Raw genomic sequence first — 23,375 nt, forward strand, 5'->3', positions numbered from 1 at the left:
GCGTCTAGAGCCTGTGCTCCGCAACAGGAGGGGCCACAACAGTGAGAGGCCCGTGTACTGGGGAAAAAAAAAAAAAAAAAATTCTGTGCGTATCTTAAATTGAAGGTAGTGTCTTATTAACTGTATCTTATGACACTCGAAGTCATTTTCCAAAAAAATTAATACTGTCATAGAACTACTGTTAAATTTTTTTAATTCTTCATCCAAAAAAAGTGAGTTGATATATTTGGATAAAGCCACTGATGATTTTATTACTATCCTGTGGTTAAAGTTTATGCTGTCATGGACCTTGAGGGTATTACACTAAGTGAAATAAGTCAGATGGAGAAAGACAAATACTGTATGATTTCACTCATATGTAGAAAATGATTTCACTCCTATAAAAAATAGTCCAAAAATCAAAATAAGTAAACAAACCAAACCTAGCAAAAATAAACACATAGATACAAAGAACAGAGTAGTGCTTACGAGAGGGGAAGGGGGCAGGGGAGGGTTAAATGGATAAAGGAGATCAACTGTATGGTGAAGGATGAAAACAATTCTTGGTGGTGAGCACGCTGTAGTGTATACAGAAGTAGAAATATCAGGCTGTACACATGAAACTTGTATAATATTAAAAACCAATGTTAAAAAAAATTAAAAAAAAAAAAACCAACGTTACTGCAATAAAAAATAAATTTTAAAAAACATATGGCTATCTTGGAGGTACAGCCTGTCTGAGCACCATATTCTAGAGTAGAATACTATTCTAGATCTTAAGCATCTTCATCTGTCCTAGTCTAGCATCCCAAACTTCTCCTTTAGGTGTTAAGAATGTCTACTCAAGTTCCAGTGGCTCCTGGGCATATTTTTAAAATTAGTTTGCTCTTATAATTCATTTAAAATGGAATTTGACATTCTACCTTGAACAGCCTGCTAAGTCAAGGGGAAATGAGTCTTGCTGACCAACCAGATGATTTCTGGCTGAACTGACTTTTTTTTTTTTTTTTCATGAAGCTGTTTATTCTTGTTATTAAAAGTTGGACTCACGTAATCCTGGTTATTCTGGAAAAAGCACCTGTTGTAGGGATCATTTAATCATCCTTTTCGACAATCACCTCTCCGTGAAGCACCTTTCTTCTCTGACGTTAACGTATGAAAGTAGAGTTGTGGAAACAATGGTATATACGAGGCCGTGGTTATAAGAAAATAATAGTAGTCAAAAGAGACATTGTATTTATTGGGAAGTCTTATTGAGAACATTCTTGTTTTCTTCACATATGGTAAGGCAGCGTATATTGTAAGAAGTTCACCAGCAACTCCAACAGGATATAAGATGATAAAAAAAATTATATTGGTTTTACACTGTGAATAACGAGCCACACCATAAAGATTCTTGAACTCACTTGGACCCCAGCCACAAGCACAGAAGTAGGTACAATTCCAATTAAACAGTGGACTACCTCAAGCAAGGCAGATGTCTGGAAAAATTTAAGTGTCTTCTGAATACTTTTATATAAACCTTTGTGTGTTCCTTTTTCCATATAAAAACGTACCATGGCAATAGCTAGTACCAGCCACCCCGCGGTCATAGCGATGTTGTAGAAGGTGAGCCAGGCGGTGGCCAGCAAGCCCCGGTGCCTCCCCTTGCCCGCGGCCTACCTCTCATCCCCGGCCTCCCTCTCCTCGCCGGCCTCCGAGGCGCCGCCGTTGGTGCCGTCCTCCTCGCTGGACGCCATGGTGGCCGCGCAGCCGGGGGACGTGGACTAGAGGGGCAGGGGAGCGGGAAGGGGCCCGGCCGTCAGGCGCCCCATGTGCCGTGCACAGGGGGCTCTGAACTGACTCTTCAGCATACTTTTGGAAGACCTGAAAATGTAGGAAAGCAGAACTAAAGGATTTTTAAGGATAGATTTTCTCTTCCTACACCTTCTAGTTTCTTGATGTGTAATAGATGCTAGCACATCTTTATTAAGTTGATGTTCCTTGTCCTGGAAGGAGCAAGACGTGTAGGTTGTACAGCTTTGTTCTATTCCCAACATTGCTTCCTTTTGCAGAATGAACAGCTGACTTTGGCTGATGTTTGCGGATACCTGCAGGATCTGATGTTGACTCAGAATAACAGACAACCCCTTCTTTTGACATAGAGTTTTTGTTCCTCTGCCAGTTCAAATGAGGTTCCCCTTTTGTTCTGTGCAACCACAAACTGCCTCTGCTGTTTTCTCTAGGTTAATCACAGACAAGGCCCAACTGTTTGATATGTATCAGCTGAGAGTTAAACAAAAACCCAGACCTAAATCTCAAATAACCAGAGGAAGAAGGATGCCTCCTTATCAGCCAATGTCTTATCAAGTACCTATTGGGTCTTTGAATGGACTTGGACCAAGCACTTAATTGACTGGTACCACTTGGGATATAATTTATAACACATGGTATTAGGAAGCCTATAATTATTGATGAAAATGAAGACATAGCCACAATTTTTTAAAAACCACTGTGGTGCTCACTATCTCAGTATGCTGGTTAGACCTTTAAGACAGGTCACATTAATACACATGTAAATTGTATGTTAGTAGGAAACCACCTATTATCAGTAGAAATAACCCCATTTTTTAATAAAAATCTCTGTATCTTAGAATTACCTGTTAGTGAGATATCTTGAAAAGATTCACTCCTGCCTTATTATTGCCTGCCATTCTCATGCCCTGGTAACTAAGTATAGCCTTTTACTTTAAACATTTCATATTAGCTCATCATTTCACCAGGCCAGTTGTCCATACCCCAAGTTTGGACATTCTGTGTTATAACAAACTTCCTTCCAGTGCTGGCAGACTAGCTGTATTTGACAACATGCCTGCACGTAGCCCCACACAGCTAACTTTTTATGGAAGAGGCATTAAAAATCCCATTAGAAGCAGGTAATTCTGACTTTAAACAACAGTTATAGGTCAGGGTTCTGAATGAGATTCTAGCACACCCTAATTTAAGGAATTTTGTAAAAAGATAATATTTGCAAGGTATCTATAACAATGTCTAGCACACACACTAAATTGCAGTTGTTCTTATCATTTGACACTTCACTCTTTGGTTTGCCGTACAAATTTAAGATTTAGTCACACTGTCCTTAATCTTAACAAAGACCATTCTTTATTTTAATTCTAGCAAGGTCCAGGGTGTTTGGTTTTCTTTTCTCCTTTTCATTGTGACACTCAGGAATGTGTGAGATAAATGGTCCTGGAGAGAGTCAGGAATCACTGATTTGCTTTCAGATAAATCACCTGAAGCCTCCTAAATATGTGAAGTTTTGTTCAGAGGCATACAGAGGTTCAGATTCTATTTTTTCTCACCCTTTATAAGTCATATTAGCAGAAAAATTCTTCTTAATATCAAACACAAGCCACAGTTCGTGCTGGTATCCTCCCACTCAGGGCCAGTGAAGGTGAAGAGCTCTGAAACAGTCCTGCTTTTATGTTTAGAGTAGTTCACATCCTTCTCTACCCACCTCCTCCTGAGGCCCCAACCCCTAGTCCCAAGGACCTGGTATTTAAATTTCAGTATACAACAGTGTGCAGTTCTAATTTCCTAAAAGGTACTCATATATTTACTCAGACTTCTGCTAGATTGTACCAGGGGAAATAGACTCATTTAATCAAATTCAAACCATAGACACTGAATTAAACATTTCCAATATGTTCATTGGTAACTCTGATAATCAACTTTTATTAACTACTGTGGATTTTATGCTCTTTTTTACTTTTCAACAAGATTATTGTTTTGATATATTTCATGTATAGTTTTGAGATAGTTTTCCAGATTAAACCTCTGTTGGGCTGCATATAGGAAACAGTGATAGATAAATGTCTCTCGGGACTCAGGAGATACAGTGTAAAAGGATCAATTCTGCCTAAGATTGGCCATGTTAATTCTCTGATTCCAAAAAACTTATGTATTAGCTGTTAAAAAATACTTTAAGATGAATATATCATTTTCTAATAATTTCTGATTATTTTCAGAGTGGTACAATAACAAATTCCTTTCTGACTAGTGACCTCTATTCATGGATGTATTGCTATAAAATAATCCACCCTTATCATTTATATTTCTGGGTAGTTGAGTAAGGTAGGAACTATTTTTGATATGCAAGAGCAAATACTGAAGCAGTGGGGTTCCATGCACTTTCTGTCAGCAAAGGTATCAACTGTCAGGAACCACTGATAAGTCCCATTTCAAGCCAGTAGAGTCTGGATAATACCAGACTACAAGACAACAGTTAGTGTGTGTGAACTGGCAGTACTGCCAAATTGAATTACCATTCTCACCCAAAATAAACAGACTTGAAGTTAAACAAAGCTGAGTCGTCCATCTGCAAGGTATGTAGTGGGCTTAGCTAGGGAGAGAGACCTTTTGATTTGTCAAAGCAATTTTAAAACTACTGCCATCTCTCAAAGCCAGATGTTGAAAAGGTCAAAGGGAGCTTTAAAATATGATAATGCTGTCTTGGAGTTGGGGGACATATGGTACTTGCTAAACAAATGGCAGACTGAATGAATGTTAGGTAAGGTTTGCTCTACTCTGGAGCCGCCCTTAGCACAGAATAAAGAACAGCTCTCCTATCCTGACTTCACCAGTAATTTAATCTCACCAGGAAAAGTAACTTAAACTCTTTGGTCCTCAGTTTCTCCATGTGTAAAATAAGGAGACCGTAAAAGATGCTTTTTCAGTTTTGTCAAGCTTCTTAAGATCCCATGACTTAAAGGGCTCAGAGAGTAGATAGAGGATCTTGGTTCAAATAATCATTTCTTGAAAAAAAAACTATAGGAGAAATGGTTTTATTTACAGCTTATGAGCCTATTCATTATCTTTTTTTTTTTAATGGACTAAGTGTTAAAGTCTTTCAGGTACAGTGAAAAATAGGACGGGAATAATTACATTAGAAACCTCAAATGAGAACCAAAGTCACAGAAGGGATTTTATTAAAATCACAAACTCATTGTGTCAATTCAGCAACCACTAAATTATTAGTATATCCTTAGTTTTAGGTGTATTTGTCTTATCTTCTCAACTATTAGGTTGGATTTTGAAATTGCATTTTCATGGGTTAGAAACAGTCAAGTATTATAGATGTGATCTCCCTGGGAGCAGGGTGCAATGCTGGATACTCCTCCCTTGTTCCCTGCAGTTCTTGATATAATGCTGGGCACATTTGTTCTTTGACAAAATGTATTGAAAACAGTATTTGGGAACAGAAACTTTTTTAAATCACTTAGTGTAATATATTATTTTAAAGAAGAAGAAAATGCTACCCCAAAATTTCTCAGAATTGTAGTTCTTTTGATGTTCAGAATCACGCTGAGACATTATACACAAAAGCAGTATGCTTTGTGAGCCACAGAACTTCAGTTGAAAATTTTCACTTTTTAGCACACTAACTATATATCTAAGTTAAATATCCTGTTTAATGGCCATTTATAAATTCAAACACTACCACTGGTCAGTTTTGTAAAATAGAATAAAAGGATGTTATCTGCAGTGTAAGTACAGCACACTGTCGAATTCTTTTCCTTAAGGTGCATAGTAAATGTACAGATAGTCATAGGCAACTGTTTTGTAATGTATTACATTTCTAATCTGTTATTCCTAACCTATTATAAATGTTTGCAGAGACAGAAGAATTGAATTTTTCTAATCTGTAAAATGATGCCAACTTCAACAAGTAGGCATTCTAAATAAAATTTTTAAAAAGGAGCAAACTAAAAAAAAAAAAAATATGCTTTGAATGTTCTACCTACCAGTGAAAGGAACTGGTCTGATAAAATTTATAGGAATAGTTCTTAGCAAGTGAAATTAACAAAAGGGAATAAGGGTGGTTTTCAAAATTCTAAAAACCTGAATGCATTGTTCTTTTGCCATTCTTGTTGATGGAGCTGTTAACATTTTTGGAAAACAAAATTTTTTAAATAGTTAATGCCGACAAGAAGAACTTAATGCAAAGGAACATAGTAACAGTAATACCAGAATATAAACATGATGTGAATCTGAAACATAATCCCTAAATGTATTACTTTGCTGTGTTTGATAAGCTTCAGTCTCTATAAGGAAGCAACTTGCACTTGTAGATTTAATCACTGTTTATAGAAAGGTGTCATGGCTTAGCCAAATTAGAAATAGAGGGCTTCCCTGGTGGTGCAATGGTTAGGAATCTGCCTGCCAATGCAGGGGACACGGGTTCAATCCCTGGTCCAGGAAGATCCCACATGCTGCAGAGCAGCTAGGCCCACACACCGCAACTACTGAAGCCCATGCTCCACTACAAGAGAAGCCACCTCAGTGAGAAGCCCTCACACCACAGCGAAGACCCAATGCAGCCAAAAATAAAATAAATAAATAGATAAATTTATTTTTTAAAAAACAGACTAATTGCAAAGATGTTTATAGGTCTTGCTTTTAACTTAGGTCTTACACAGTGTAAAACTGCATTTTTCGTGACATCACTCTGCCATTTTAATTATAGAATTATCACATTTTAGATCATTTGGTTTAATATTTGTTAATAACAGTTTATGCTGAAACCCACAAAACCTCCAAATAATATAGTCTAATACCCTGTATTTACAAATGAGGAAACTGAAGCCCAGAGAATTTAAGTAGCTTTAAGTTACTTAGAATTAAGGCATGGCACAAGTTGAGACTTGGACATGTGTATTGCTATGGCTAATGTGACATTTGTTCTCCTTTTAACTGCAAAATGTTTTCCTCATATATTTATACCCTCTCCAAAATGGTGCAAAGATTAAATAAGTAATGCTCTGACCTTGGTGCTTGGAATGAAGTAGACAGAAGACTTTTATTGACATAATAATGTGTTATGAATATATTTACAAGTTGTGTCTGGATTTGATGACCATAGGCAGTTGATGATTTATTGACCCCAGGACAAGTCTGTCATACTTTGACAAATTTGACAGTTTTCCGAACCCTTGGAAGAAACTTTGAAACAAAAACCTATTAGATACACTGCCTGTCTTATGAATGATCGTTTATTTGTTTGTTTGTTTTTCCTGATAGAAACATGAGTTCAGCTGGCCCTGAAGGGAGGAAAGTGATGAGAAGGTGTGATGGACTGATTGACTCACTGGTCCATTATGTCAGAGGAACCATTGCAGATTACCAGCCAGATGACAAGGTGATACAAGAATTAGATGTCTCTCATATTGAATTACTTATTTTGTCATAGTAAGACTCTTCAGAGTATTCTTGAAGTAGCTGTTTGGGTTTGGCTTTATTTATTAACTGATTTGCTGAGCTTAAGATTTTCCATACATGCTCATAAATATTAATATCTATCTAGCCTCATTTTTTTTTCTACTTTCCAGACCCAAATTTCTAACTGTTTAACAACTCTGGATATTTGAAAGGAGCCCAAATGCTACATATTCAGCAATGAAATTCATCTCTTCCCTCATCTCTGAACTTACTCCTCTGTATAAACCTTCTTAATAATTATTACCATCTACCAAATGAAAATAGAAACCTGAGTAATGTTGGACTTCCTCTCTTCCCTCACATCCCACATCCATTGGACAACAAATCTTGTGCATTTTACTTCTGAAATGCTCTTTAGTTTAACCAGTCCTCTTTAATGCTACTACTGCTGTCATAGTTTGTGCATCTTTTATACTGATTATTGTAGTCGACTGGTCTCTATAAGCAATATCTCCTCCTATTTTCCAAGTCCACGTGGCTACTAAACAATGTACCTAAAATCTAAAATCATTCTGAACGCTCTTTAAAAGTAAACTAGAACTGCTCCTCAATGTTTTAAAACATTCAGCCTCTACTTCTTAGCATTGTGCTCATGACCATTTATGATTTAGCCCTAGCCTTTCTAGCTGTACTCATTTCACTCCCCCAGCCACCCTGCAGTCCAAGCGCACCCTGTTGCATCCAGTTAACCTTGTAAGATCTAAAGCCTGAGAGGTCCTGTGGTATAACACTTGCAAAGGGATATCTATATGTATATGATCAATATTCATGTCCTGTTTTCTCAGGCCACAGAGAACTGTGTGTGCATTCTTCATAACCTCTCCTACCAGCTGGAGGCAGAGCTCCCAGAGAAATATTCCCAGAGTATCTATCTTCAAAGCCGGAATATCCGGGCTGACAACAACAAAAGTATTGGGTGTTTTGGCAGTAGAAGCAGGAAAGTAAAAGAGGTATGTTGGGGGAGGCCTTTGAAAGTATAAGTGTGTGTGTGTGTTTCTGAGTACTTAGTATATGTCAGGCTCCATTTTAAGTTTTTTTAATCCTTATATCTACCCTATGAGGTATGTATTATTAATACCCTCATTTACTGATGAGGAAACAGAGGGTACAGAAAGGTTAATTCAGAATAATTCAAATTAGTGGAGGAGATGGAATTGAATCCCAGGTAATCTGGCCCCAGATTTACACTATTAGCCATCAAACCATACTGCTTTGTGCCTTGAAGGTTAGGAAGTAAGCTTAATGCCACATGGCCAGTGGCATAGCATTGTTTTAACATTAAAAGCAGCCCTGACATTCAGCTTTAAACATTCTAAAAACAAACTTTTACATCCGAAAAGCAAACCCCATCCATAGGAAGGACTGCTGTCGAGACTGGCATTTCATGAAATAGAAGGAATGTGATCTCTCCTACTCCTCAGAGTATCACGGTGTATGTGAACTTGTAGGACGACTGGTAAATTTAGAATCCTGGTGCTATCCTGGACAACTTCACAAGACTCTGAGGGAAGAGGCCTGTTTTTCTTATCTTCAGAGTGGATGTGACTAATTTAGCTTTTAGCTTAACAGCAGCCTGAAAACTATTCTAGAACAGTCAATGCTGAATTCTCTGCATTCTCTCTCGCTGTGAAATGTAAAGTTGTGAGTATGGGGTATTGTGAGAGAGAAATAGTCACCATGGGCTAAAAGTTAAATGATTGTGAACCATACATATTTGCTTTTTCATTTTTATTTTAAGGGCTTCTTATTATGCTAATTATTAGTCTCCCTAGACAAGACAGTACTTCTGGTCCCTTGGTTTGGGTGTGGAATTATAGAAATGACTTGAAGGCATTAATTTTGGATTTCATCATGTGTGTGGTTAGCAATACCAGGACATGCCAATGCCAGAGGAAAAGAGCAACCCCAAGGGCGTGGAGTGGCTGTGGCACTCCATCGTGATACGGATGTATTTGTCCTTGATTGCCAAGAGTGTCCGAAACTACACTCAAGAAGCATCTTTGGGAGCTCTCCAGAATCTCACGGCAGGAAGTGGACCAGTGAGTATCACGCTTACTTTTTAAAATAATGGCATTGTAGACACACCTACATTAAGTTCAGAAATGACAGTGAAGTAAGAACATAAGTTTTCTCGCTTCAATCAAGACAGTTCTCAGGAATTGCCAGAGAGAGTTCGGCTTTGCAGGACTTTCAGCCTCAGCTTCTGCAAACCCAGGTCAGACTGCGAGTGAAAGACTCATTGGTATTTATGAGTATCAGTCAGAACTCTTTCTGTTACAAGTCTCAGAATCCTACCTGAACTGGCTTAGGCAAAAGAGAGGAATTTCTTGACTCATATAACTGAAGAGTCCAGGGTGGGTTTTCCTTCTGTCATGGTGGGACATAGGTGCCCAGCAATTGTATTTGTGATTCTCTATCTCTGGACTCTGTTTTCCTCTGTTGGTTTCATTCTCAAAGGCTAGCCTCATATTACGGCAAAGATAGCCACCAGTGATTTCAGGCTTACCTCTTATCCAGCTCAGTGTCTCCACAGGAAAAGAAACTACTACTGTTTTCCCAATAGCTCTGTTAAGAACTGGGGGAATGAGTCTCACTTGCCCATTTCCAAACCAGTACCTGTGGCCAGGAGCCTGTGATGTTCTAATTGGCCAAGTCTGGATTATGTGCTCACATGTGAACTTCAGGGGCAGGGGTTTCAGTGAGCGAGGGTCACTACCACTTGTACCACATGGAGTGGCTCCCTAATGGAAAGTCAGAGTGTTGTTACCGAAAGGAAGGATGAACGCTAGAAGGCAGAGACAACACATGTCCACTGCAGTTGGAAAGGCTATCTGTGCTTTTGTGTCCCAGAAAGTCAGCTATAAAATAAAGAGTTACTTCTCTTTCCAGATGTACTTTATACCAGCAAAATCAAAATATTAAAAAGAGTAAAAACTTACAAGGTCCTGTGATAAACCATAACGGAAAAATATATGAAAAAGAATGTATATATATTTATAACTGAATCACTTTGCTGTACAGAAATTAATACAACATTGTAAATCAACTATACTCCAATAAAATAATTTTTTTAATTACTTTAGAAAAGAGTAAAAAGTTGTTCCTTTCCCCATGTATTTTACAGCTTGCAACATAATAAAAGATTCTATAAATATTTAATTATTTGAACTAAGCTTGTATTCTTTGCCTTGATCATAAAATGATTAAACTCTCCCCAAGTAGTTCACTCTATGGCCAGTCTAATTATCCATCATCATAGAGGAAAGCACTCTTGTTGATAACAAAAATATTATTTATTCTTTACTTGAGAAACCATGTTCATTCTTTAATGAACCATGTTCATTCTTTGCTCAGTTTTGAATTGTGAAATACTAAAACCAGTATTTCTCTAATTTTAGCACTGTGGTTAAGAATACAACCCAATTTTAATCTCTTTGAAATTCTTCAGAATGTACTTGTGCACAAAGAGAAAGAAATGGGGAGTGACCAGGGAGCCCTGACAGACAGAAAGACATAATTTACTGTCTTATCTTCCCATTTCCCCATGCTTGGCTTCCCAAAACCATTTCTTTCATTTTCCCAAACGACAGAAGCCCTCTTATTAACTGACTACCAGCCAACTTAATAGAAAAGGTCAGAAATTAAATTGCTGTATCTGTATGTATTTAAGCTCACTATGCTCTGAAGATGGTTCAATATGAGATAACCCTTTAAGCTTGGATTTTAGCCTCTTCCACTCCAGAATCTTTCATGGAATCCAAACTATCCAGAGGTGTTTCCATGTTTCTGTCAATACAGGAATATTTGCCACCCAACATACAAGAATATGCCATTCTGAATATGTAGTTTATTCAGACTACATAATTCCTTTACTCATTTATCAAACAAACAGTATTTGAGCACCTTCTACATAAAAGGCACTAGCCTAATGCTAAGTATATAGTGGTGAATAAGACAAAATCCCTGTGTTTGGTAATAATCTAGCTGGGAAAAAGAAATAAACAAACAGAAATCTAAGAGTTCCAAGTCCAAAAGGAATCCAAGCAATGGATTTTAAATCATACCTAACCTTAGACCAGTCCAGTCCCCTGAAAGGAGACCTACACTAAACTGGTATTAATCCATACTCAAGGCTATTAGAGTTGAACTTGACTAGAGATTTATAGGAAAAGATCATTAGCAGCATGGGACAATGATATGAGGACCCTTTGTTCTTTTAAGTTACAAGATGCTTTTTATTAAAATTTTGACTTACATGTATATTTTTTCTAATTATTACTTTCCCTAATTTTGCTATGTTTAGATGGTGTGATAAAAAAAATGCCTGGCTTTGTAATTTCGAAAAGGAATCACTGAATAGAAAAACATGAAAAGCAGACCATTAAACATAGTTCCAAAAAATACCCAGTCCATTCACCTGTGTTCATAACTGAGACAGCACTGAGCATTGATGGCCATGTGCCTTAGATGGCAAAGAACCTGAACTGGACTGAATAGCTTCTAAACAATAAATTCTATAATTTTAGTATAAAATTATGGCAGTAATTTCTTGTTCAGGTATAATGGTCATTATTTTTTAAATGATACAAAAAAACCCACAAAATAATAAATAAGGGAAGGGGATGGGTTGATAAAATTTACCCATTTAGCAAATTCTCTAAGGATAGTGTAAAGTATAAAGCATAAAGTACAGTATAAATAACTCCTGGGGGTGTAATGTACAGCATTGTGACTATAGTTAACAATATTGTATTGTATATTTGAAAGTTGCTAAAATAGTGGATCTTAAAAGGTCTTATCACAAGAAGGAAAAAAAATTTGTGACTATGTGTGATGATGGATGTTATCTAAACTTATTGTGATAATTATTTTACAATATATCAACTCATTATGTTGTATATACATGTAAAATTAAACATTCATTGTACAAGTTAAAAATCATTGAAATAAACAGTTTTCAAGTTTCTAAAACACTTTATAGGCACTTAATTTGATGTCCAATGAAAAAAAAACAAAATGTGTTCCCTGTCTCACACCTTACACACAAATCAGTTCCAACAGCAATGAGATTTAAATGTGGAAGGTAAAACAATAAAGCTTCTAAATGATAACATAGAATATCTTCCTGACCTGGAATAGGGTAAGATTTCTTAACAGTAGACATAAAAAGCACATAAAGTCAATATCTTATAGATTGACTACATTAAAATTATTAACAAGCTATCAAAAGACAGTAAAAAGGCAAAGCACAGAGGAGGAAAAGATTTTTGTAACATATATAAGTAACAAAGTTGGTATCTAGGAAATAAAAGAAAACTCATCGATTTAACAATAAAAAGATAGACAACTCAATAGAAAAATGGACAAGAGATTTGAACAGGCACTTCACAAAACATAATGTATATATGGCCATTAAACATTTGAAAAGGCGCTCAACCTCAGGGCAATAAGAACTAGAAATGCTGTTTGTAAATAACTAACAGTCATTCTCACAAATTCCCTAAAGCTGGAATATGAAATCTCTATTTGGTAAATCTGATTGTTTATTTTCCTTAATGAGCAAATTCTAAAGACCATTCCACATCAGCCTCTCCCATTTCCCTCAATGAATCAATTCTGTGATCACTTTTATATACTAGGCCTTGAGATGACAAAGAAAATGCTATGAGAGAGATAGAGCTGGACGACATGACTCAAAAGAGCAGAGCTTTTGCATATGAGGAAAGATAATCACTTAGATGGGCCATTGGGAAGAGAGAGGGATGCTAAATCTACCTCCATGTCCAAGGAGGAGTTGTACAGAATGGCTGCAGGTGAAGGATTCTTCCCAGAGGAAAGAAAAGAGTCTAATGGAATGTTCTGCAAATTAGTGAAAGACAAAGTGTAACTTTGGAACAAACATTGCCAAATAGTGGTTATTAAACTTCTTTGAGTCATGGACACTTTGAGTATCTAATAAAAGTTATGGACTCTTTCCCTGAAAAAGATTACTATAAACACAAAAATAATTTTAAGGACCTCCTGTTTCCTCCCTGAAACCTATCCTGGATCCTGTATTAAGAACCCCTTTTTTAGACGGTACGGTGGAGAATGTAAGGAGGGCGCTGTGCAGGAGGTAGGGGAAGCAAGCAGAGTTTAGATAAACAGAGAAGATAGACACCCTGAAGAATGGTCAAGAATACACGGATTTTTGGCATGGTAGCCTCATGTTAGCTTCAAATAAAAATATATAAAGTTGCAGACACAAGCTAAGGTCTTAGTATTGTTGGACGTTTGCTGATGCTAGGAAGGGCCTAGTTGGTACTCAGACCCTGTGAAAGTAGGTTACCAGCCTAATTCCAAACAAGGTTTGCCTCTGGTGGACCTAGACTTGGACCAGCAACTTACCCATGCAGCCTCTGATACAGAGAATAGAATTACAGGTAATCTGACTAGCCATACATTCCTTTCTTTAAAAGCCCAATATCTCTTTCAGAATAAACTAGCTTTTTAGAAATGAATAAGTTTATTAAATATGTAAAATGCCAAAACTTGAACAAGACAAACAGAGAAGATGAATAAGCCAACAACCAGTAAATACACTGAAATAGTAATAAAAGACATCTCCCTTTAAAATTTTTCTCAGCTCAGTTGGCTTTAGAGCTAAGTTCTACCAGACCCCCAAAGTTGAAATTATTCTTATATTACACAAATAGTTCAAGAAAATAGAAAAAGGGAAAAAAACTTACCCACTAAATTTTATGACATTAGTGTAACTGTGATTGTAAAACGTCCTTTTCTTTTCACAATGATGAACTGAAAATGTGAATAAAAAGATTATGATAAAAAAGAAAGGAAAGGGAAAGACAGACCCATTTTATTTATAACCAGATGCAAAAAACATAATAGCTAACCAAATCCAGTGTTATATTTAAAAATACTGAATAAAATGTCTGTATCCAGTAATTAAATTGAAAACCTAATAAGAATTTATAGAAAGTATCTCTAGCTTTTAAAACATCTCGCTCAATCTCTAGTAATCTACAGAAATTAAGAAATTTTAACCATGAAGTAAAATACAATAGTATTTATAGAATATGTCTCACAAAACAGATGCCAGCATCAGTAGCTCAGACAGTTGTCCAGAAAGAAAATGGCCTTCAGCACACACGAAAGATGCTGCATGTTGGTGATCCAAGTGTGAAAAAGACTGCCGTCTCTCTGCTGAGGAATTTGTCTCGGAATCTTTCTCTGCAGAATGAAATTGGTAAGTCAGTGTAAGTCTCTAGATGTAAAGTGTATATATTGAAAATACAAATGCAATAAAGCATTGTCCTTATCACATTCTTTTTACAATGATGAGCTGAAAATGTGAATAAAGAACAAAATGTGATAAATACAACTGGTTTTTGTGTACCGAGACATCAAGCATTGGCTTTCGCACTGGTCTCAAATAGGATTTTTCTTAATATCCAGCTTTGGTTTTGTTCTAATTACTACCAAAGAGAAATTTTAGACCATACTAATAATTAATGAGATAGGTAATATATTTGATATTTCCCAGCCCTCAGCTGTGCCATTCAGTGAAGTCTTTTTAAGCCATGTCTTTCAGAATGTTCTCTGTGTGGCCTGCTTAAGCACCAGTCTTCTGAAACATTAAACAAACACACACACACAGTGGTTGTTCACCTCAGAACCTTGGCCATTGTTGTACTAGAAAAAAATGGTATGGTTGGACAGGTAATCACAAAAAGAAGGAATCATGAATATAACAGATATGGCATAGGTTTTAGAATAAATATGATGAAACACACTTGCTCCTTTTTTTCTAAGTCCGTATTATTGACAAAGATGATAACTATGTTACACTTTCAAATAACATTTTTCATTCATTTTCTTTATACCTGAAAATGTGTTTTGAATTAAGTCATAAACTATAAAATTAGATAATAGGAAGATAATGCTAAAATTACTCATGCTTTCTAATGCTCCATAAGTTAGTCATTTCTGACAGTTTAAAACTCAGTTTTTCAAAAATTCCACTAAATTTTTTTTTGTTTTTTTAATGGATTGGATTATTTTGAAATCTACACACACACACACACTGACACGGTGCCAAAAGGTCTATGGTTATGTTTTAACAACGTCATTTTCAAAAACAGCCAATAGCACAACATGAAACAGGAGGTTTCATACAATGCCTTTGTGCCCATTATGAACGTAGAGAGCCTGGAAATTTTTCAGTGAATCTGAAAGAAACCTTGCCAAAGGCACTGTCTCAAAATTATGAAAGTGTTCTTCTCATTGTCTTTCATGGACTTTTGTGCTGCACTTCAATCAGGTGTATTATCCTTTGACTTATTTTTTCTCAAATGAAATGTTAAGTCCATCTTTAGAGCATAGCTGATGAGAAGAACTGCGCTCTGCACACTGTGCCTATGCCTTCAGGACAGAAATGCTGTTGTCTCAAGTTCCACAGTCCTCCAGCTGTTGGAACAATACAGCTGTAGCCCCACAATTTATATAAGGTGATTTCACTGATCAACCTCCCCATGATTGTTTTAAGGACAATCGTGAGAAGAGGCCTCAGCAAGATAAATGCAATTTTTGAATTCCAAATTAGCTTTATGTCAAATATGTAATTTGAGTAAAAGTACTTGTGTTAATTCAGGGTATTAATAGCCAGGAATAAATGAAAATCAGTTTGAAATACAAGCTTTGTGTTTTTCATGAGAGATTTCTAGGCCAAGTAAAACTTCCCATGGGCTGACCTGGAATGAAGTCATCACATTTCACTTAGATTTAACAGAAATAAACTTGAAACATATTTTCTTAAAAACTTGAAGATAGGCAACTTAGCATGGTGACAGAGTAACAGGTCTCATGCAGAAGACATTGGTCTGCATCCTATAATGTTACTTTGCCACATGTCACCTTGGATAGTCATTTAACTGCCCTAAACCGAATGAAATTAGTAATCACTACAGAACAGTGTTTTTCCAGGGATCCGATAACATAATGTATGTGCAAGCACCAGCATTAACTAAAATCTCCTTCAATAATATGACATTGAGCTATAACCCTCCAATATCATGATAGGGCCTTTGATTTTATATTTCACTATTAAAGATCTAACTTTGTCTCAAAGTGAATGTATTTACTCAGGCCCTCAGGGTGTGTGTGTGTGTGTGTGTGTGTGTGTGTGTGTGTGTGAGTAGAGAGACGGAATGACCCCTCCTTTACTGTACTGTAGTGTTTAACTTTGTTGATGTAAACAGTTATACTACTCTTCTAAGAAAAACAAACATGATATAAAATGTTAGAGATTCTAACTTCTCTTAATTCTCACTCCTCCTCAGACATAACCCAAAGTTTCGACCGTAAAATTGATCTGTAGAATTGAACATTCTTGTTGGTCATACTGAGGGAGGAGAGGTGGAACTCTCTCAGCAGGGATCAGTCTCAGTGTGGGCAGCCTGGTCTCAGCCAGCCATTGATGTACCCTGCAGAGAGATCAGTTGTACATTTTCTGTTGTGATTGTCTCACACTTGTTTTCATGCTGTCGACCTAAATTCAGCAAAAGGAAAATTTAGGTTCTCAAGGCCTTTCATTCTGTGGTTTAACTTACTAAGAGGAGGAAGCCTTCTGGTAGTTACTCACATCTGTGGAGAGCTTACTATGTGCTGGGAACTGTGATACAGTTAGCACATGGTAACTCATTTAATCTCTCAAAACAGTCCTGTGAAGTAAATACTATTATTATTCCATTTTACAAATTGGGAAAATGCAGCATAAAGAGGTTAGGTAACTTACCCAGACCACACAGCCATGAAGTGGCAGAGACAAGACTAAAACTAAAAAAGTGTAACTTCAGAGACTGAGCTCTGAGCTCCTAACACTATGCCAAGATGCTTAGACAACAGTGAAAAAGGAAGTGTTCAGGCCTTTGAGCAGAAGGTATGTCTTTCCTGTCAATCAGGTCCAGGTATTATCAAAGGAAGACATATGGTTCCATTCCTTTTATTGAGTACCTCTCTATTTTAGGCATAGTGATTGATGCTGGAAATCCAGAAATGAATACAATAATTGTCGTCAAGCAACTCATGGCTCCATTTGGAATTCAGACAGGCACATAACTAATTACAGTCTGGTATCAGAGAGAGAAGTGCAGTTCAAGGTGTCACATAAACTCAGATGAAGAAAATAAAATTAGGCAGAAGTATTTGTACAAAGCAATAGAAGCATGCTCTCTATCTTTCAAGGAGAATCCAAAGTAGTTACAGGAAAAAAAAGCATACATGGAAAGAACTTTTGCAAAATATCAAGTATAAATTCGTATTGCCTGAAATATATACCATAGGACAAAGTATAATGACATCATCAAATATTAATACCTCTCTTGTTACTACAGAAAAAGCTAAACGAAAACCCTATAACCAAGATTTTATATATGTAGTGAAAAAATAAATTTTAAATAGTTTCTTTACCTTTTTTTTTAATAACGGTTATTTACATATTAAAGAAACTTTGGGCAGTACAGATAATTTTTTTTTAATATTTTTAAGTCACCACTAATACTATTGTAGAAGAACAAGGGCTGTTACTGTTTTAGTGTATTTCTTAGGTTTCTTGTATATGTGTTTATCCTTTAAGTATACCGGTTATTTTCACATAGAATATTAACAAATATTTTCTTGTTATTATACATGCTTCATAGATATGTTTTGGGGTGCATAATATTCTTTGCAGATGTGCTTTAGTTAATCATATTCATATTATTGGGATGTTTAGGCTTTGTAAAATTTTTTATGATATATATAATACTATAATAAAGATCTCTGCTTTTACCATTTTTAAAGTGATGTCTTTAGGATGAATTCTCAAAAGTGGAAATACTGAATCAAAAAATGTGAAAATTTAAAAAAAATTTTGACATTTCTGTCAATTTGCTTTCTGGAAAGATCTCCAGTACACTGAGCACAAAGTATCACCTTTTTAAAAATCTTCTTTTTTTTTTTTTTTTTTGGTAATTTGAGTATTAAAATGGTTACATCCTTCCATATGTTTGTTAACCAAATGTTTCTTCTTAAATGTTATTGGGATCTTGAGGTTAAGAAACAATCTTTTTAATCAAGTGTTCTTTTTTTCTTTCATTTGTAGCCAGAGAAACTCTACCTGATTTGGTTTCCATAATTCCCAACACAGTCCCAAGTACTGATCTTCTCATTGAAACTACAGCCTCTGCCTGTTACACATTGAACAATATAATCCAAAATAGTTACCAGAATGCACGGGATCTTCTAAACACTGGGGGCCTGCAGAAAATTATGACCATAAGCACAGGTGACACGTAAGTCCTTTAGCATCTGCCTGTCAGCGTCTCCCCTTTCCCCACCACCACTCTCATATGTAAATAATGCAGTTGTGAATGTCCAGGCATTGAGTACCATGGGCAACATGGCCAAAAAATAAGATTGTAAAGCCGGACCAGATCATCTGTTCCAGTCCTTGGTGATCAGGCAAGTGAAAGCTGAATCCTCTAAGCCAAGTAGTTGCTCATTCTCTTCTAAAATATCCAGAAATAGTAAAACTCCATAGCTTATCTGGGTCATGCATTCCAGCATTTTATTGACCTAATTAATTGTTTCCCAGAATCACAGCTGTGATTTAAAAAGAGAAGAAAGTAGGCAAACTGGAGTCCTATGGACAAGGAATGCCCTTTTCCTCACTTAAATATGTGAAGCAGGTGTCACCCATAATAGCATGAGGAGGGGAAGTAGGAGGCAGCGTAACAAGAAATTCTTGCTTTCTCAGTTTTCTTTATCACATCTCTTCCATCTCTTACTCTCTTTTGAAGTAGAAGGTTTAATGCATGTAAGTCATCCCACATCCTTGTGTCTGTGTCTTCAAATATTCCCCATTTTAAAAATAAAAGGTGAAGAAGAGAATGAAAAATATTGTGTAACCAAATTATTACTGTTAGTTAACTCAGAGTGATGGGATCCCAAGGGGGTATGAAGAGTATTATTTTTTTCTCTTTATATGACTCTGAATTGTTTGACTTGTTAAATAAAGTTAGTTTTGTAAGTAACCAAAAAAGAAAACAAATGTTATTATAGGCCAGTTCTAATGAGCTGCAAAGCAAACGGACTTGACCTGTAGTAGATAAATGTGTGCTTGGCTGCACAGAAGCTAACATGGAAGGAGGACTACGTTCAGAGTCACATGATTAAAAGGAGCCCTAGTTAGAATGTCCATTTCCCAAAAGCAGGGAATATTTACCCACTCCCAAGTAGCAGTTGCTCAGCCTTTGTGGAAAGTATGAATTATTGCTGCAAAGCAGAAACGACTATTCCAAGTTGTCATCCAAACTTCTAACCAAATCTCTATAAGACAGTATGACTTTAATTATTTGAGTATTCAGACGTAAGAAGCACATGGGAATACACCATCACTTTTGGAAATTTCTTGTAGCTTAGAAAATTACAGGATGTGCTATTCTGTTATTTTTCATTGCACTGAGTGTCCCATTTGTGAGCCAGTCCTCATATGCCCTGTCTTCAAAAAGAAAAAAAAAATTCAACAAGGAACTCCTACCAGTTGGGTCTACTGTCTCTTCCTTGCTAGAGTGTTGTATAGCTAACCCATAATTTATGGGCTGGCCTGATAACCAATCACCATTTACATTTCATCTTTGAATAAATGAGTTCCAAGTGCCAAGCAACCAACTTATGAACAAACTTCATGACTATAACACCCTTGCAATTTAAGAACTTACAATTTTAAATATTAGAGATCCACAGCTTTCATGGATTTATTAGTACTTCAGTTATTAGCAAGTGACTCTGAAAAGTCCCTGAGGTACTAAAAAAAATCTGTAAGGTGCTAATTTTACTTACCCTCCTTACACTGCTGGTATGAAAGACAAGGTCTTTTAGCTATTAAATGAACCCAGCATGGGCTTCTTCATACAGTTTTGCATTCTCTCTTCTTGGTTGCATGCTTACAAACTCCTATGATAGGAAAAATAAAATCTTTGTTTCTTTGTTAAAAGAAAAAATGCAGCCATGTGCTAATTCAAGTGATGGAAGAGAGAGAAACCTAAGAAAGCACTGATCCTTAGCCAGAAACAAGAAGTTTGAGACAAATTTAAAAGCAGAACATCAAAAACATATAAAAATAATAATAATAAAGTTTTTTTTTAAAGTACATATCAAAATAATAATAATAAAGTTTTAAAAAAAAGTAAGGGGACTTCCCTGGTAGTCCAGTGGTTAAGACTCCAAGCTTCCAATGCAGGGGGCTCATGTTCGATCCCTAGTCGGAGAACTAAGATCCCACATGCCGCACAGTGTGGCCAAAAAAAAAAGTAAGTACAATGTCAAATTCAGTGCGGACTTGGATTTATAACAGGAACACACTTTCCATTTGCTATATACAAAAACATAAATTTTGAAACTATTAAAATAACAGTTGCTCTAGTAAGAATTTATTAATTTGAAAAAGGTACATAATCCCTACATTCGTGGGGTCACTAAGTCTAAGAGTTATACATATTTTTCAATCATACTTTCATGCGTTTGTACTATATAAATATGCGTTATAAATATACAAGTATTTTCTAAAAATATATAACATAAATGTACAAATATAAATTTTATTCTATAAATAAATTCAAGAAATTATAAAACTCTAAGAATACATGCCTTATAAATATCAGGAATTTGCTTTATAAACTATTTGTTAGCACTTTGCTAGTGGTTTGAAAAGATTTTTAAAAAAACAAAAGCACCAACGTGGCCCCTGGCCTCCTAAAGCTCACCATCTAATCTCTTGTCATGGTGAGTGGCCTGACTTAATGGATGGCTCCTGAGTGACAGCAATTGAAGAAGATTTACAGAACGTCCAAAGACAGCATCCAGAAGCCTCATACTTTCTCACTGATCTCCGAAAAATGTCCTTTTCTTCTTTTCAGCTGTGCTTCCAACAAAGCAAGTAAAGCTGCTTCTGTTCTCCTATATTCTCTGTGGACCCACACGGAGCTCCATAATGCCTACAAGAAGGTAAGAATGCTAAAAAGAGCCAGATAATAATGTCCCACTTGACTTGACCCTGGTGAGAAGTTACTAAAAACTGCATTTTCTTGTGTGAAAATGTTGTTAACCTTTCACATTTCTGTTTGCTTATTCAAAGGCTCAGTTTAAGAAGACAGATTTTGTCAACAGCCAGACTGCCAAAGCCTACCACTCCCTGAAAGACTGAGGAACATGAAAAAGTGCTCTCAGAAATATGAACCTCATCATTCTCAGTCACAAAAAGCCCCAAAGGAAAACACCTATTTTTCTACTTCCCAGCCCAATAAACTTCAAAAAAGCGTGTCCTGTTGCTGTCCTTTTCTACTTCCATGGTCCCCAGGATCCAGAAAACAAATAATCAAAATATAATTTTATTAGTTTTCCAGAGGACATTTGCAAGTTTGCCACCAGTGGATACTGGCAACAGGCTCGATTTTACCCTCTACAAATAGTGGTCTTTTTGATCACGGCTGACGGTGTATGTCCTACTGGAATCAAAATGTGAATTCATGTGGAATGTGAATTCATGTGGAATGGACGTTAACAGAATAAATAAGGAAGGAAGCTGCTGTATTACTAGGATTTTAAAAGTTTGATTTACATTTATATTCCTTTTCTGGTTTCCATGTTTTGTCACTCACATGCACGTTGCTTCACCATTGAGCCATGAGTGTCTTGTTCTGCAGTGTTGAAACAGAATGGAAACAACAAGAAATATTTGTGGGGTTATCCAGGTGAAAATGTAATGACAAAATTACTTGTTTGTTTACTTTGTTTGTTTTTATCCTCTTGAATTTTTTCTCAGATTTTCAATGAACTTAAGAAATTTAGGTCACAGAACATGCATGACTATAAGGAAAAGAAATTGAAAGGAAGTGATCATAGCAAATCTAAAAGTCTTTTCTACAGAGAAAGTCAACTATGGTTATGAAATTCAGTGTTCCCTCAAAATACTGAATAAGTAGGATTTTTACTCAAGGAAATACTTCATCTATATTAACACCATTAAATGCAAATCTCTTCTGACAGTAGCATTCAGTGTAATCTATTTCCTGGACTTCTTCAGCCACTGCTATGGGCTGGTGGAAGAATGGACTCTATTGTTTGGCTACAAAAGAAACTTAGGCCTCTCAGACTACTGGATCAGCCAGGGCCCTGAAAACACAGCTCATTTTAATGAAGTACATTATCAACCAGCCCTACTTTGCCCAACATTTAAAAAATAGAACCACTAAACTCATGTGACCTTCCTTAGGCCATTATTTTAAGTCAAGGAAAAGCTAGAAAAAAAATGATGTTACGTTGAGGAAAAATGTGTCTAGGCCATCCAGAAATGATACGAGAAATACTAATGTTCTAAAGTTGACAGCATCATCTATTGAAGTGAGTCTATATTAAGTGTTATTTTAACTGGGCTGTGATTAACACCATTCAGATAGAATTAGTCTTCTTAACTATAATTCTGTTATATTTTGCTTTTTAAAAAAAAATCTGACAATATCTGTTGTAAGAAAGTAAGAAGGAAAAAAATCCTTCAGCTCCTTTTGGCCAGAAAAGTGTAATAGGAAATAAATTGCCACTTTCAATTTGAATGTGTACTTAAGTGTTTATTATATTTGTTTTGTTTTGGTTTTTTTGGCCACACAGCTTGTGGGATCTTAGCTCTCCAACCAGGGATCGAGCCTATGGCAGTGAAAGCACCAAGTCTTAACTACTGGACCACCAGGGAATTCCCAAAGTCTTTATTATATTTGGAACTTAAAATTTTTTCAATTTCAAAAGCTCAATGAAGAAGACTTAGGTTACTAACCTAGTTCAAAATGAAATTATTTAGATACCAATTTTTAAAATACTGAAGAAAAATTATATCCCTTTTATCAGAATTCTGATGATAAGCATTTGGAGTATATTTATTCCTCCAGAGAATTAATGTATATTCAAGAAGTTTCTGTGTTTTTAAGACATTCGTAGAGCCTTCAATAATATTGAACACAAAATGAGGCAAAAATAACATTGCCTGCCTTGGTATCTCTGTGTATCTGATTTATTTGTGTATCTTGGTGTATGTCGTATGATTGACA

The 23,375-nt window shown here is 36.1% G+C and overlaps 1 protein-coding gene and 1 pseudogene across 1 annotated transcript in view; one reads left to right on the top strand and one right to left on the bottom strand.

Annotated features, from left to right (window-relative positions):
* The window catches only part of PKP2 (plakophilin 2), an 86,901-nt gene extending 63,975 nt beyond the window's left edge, over positions 1-22,926 (top strand). Inside the window, exons 7-13 of the mRNA XM_024747096.1 lie at positions 7,042-7,159; positions 8,025-8,189; positions 9,105-9,278; positions 14,332-14,485; positions 18,380-18,569; positions 21,195-21,282; positions 21,413-22,926. Of these exons, the coding sequence (XP_024602864.1) occupies positions 7,042-7,159; positions 8,025-8,189; positions 9,105-9,278; positions 14,332-14,485; positions 18,380-18,569; positions 21,195-21,282; positions 21,413-21,481 (958 nt within the window). The 3' untranslated portion in view covers positions 21,482-22,926. The remainder of the gene's footprint in view (positions 1-7,041; positions 7,160-8,024; positions 8,190-9,104; positions 9,279-14,331; positions 14,486-18,379; positions 18,570-21,194; positions 21,283-21,412) is intronic.
* LOC112401044 (very-long-chain (3R)-3-hydroxyacyl-CoA dehydratase 1 pseudogene) lies at positions 1,074-1,793 on the bottom strand (annotated as a pseudogene).
* Positions 22,927-23,375: the final 449 nt, after the last annotated feature.

This window comes from Neophocaena asiaeorientalis, unplaced genomic scaffold (genome assembly GCF_003031525.2).
Source record: "Neophocaena asiaeorientalis asiaeorientalis breed wild unplaced genomic scaffold, Neophocaena_asiaeorientalis_V1.1 scaffold487, whole genome shotgun sequence".
In the NCBI taxonomy this organism is placed as follows: Eukaryota; Metazoa; Chordata; class Mammalia; order Artiodactyla; family Phocoenidae; genus Neophocaena; species Neophocaena asiaeorientalis.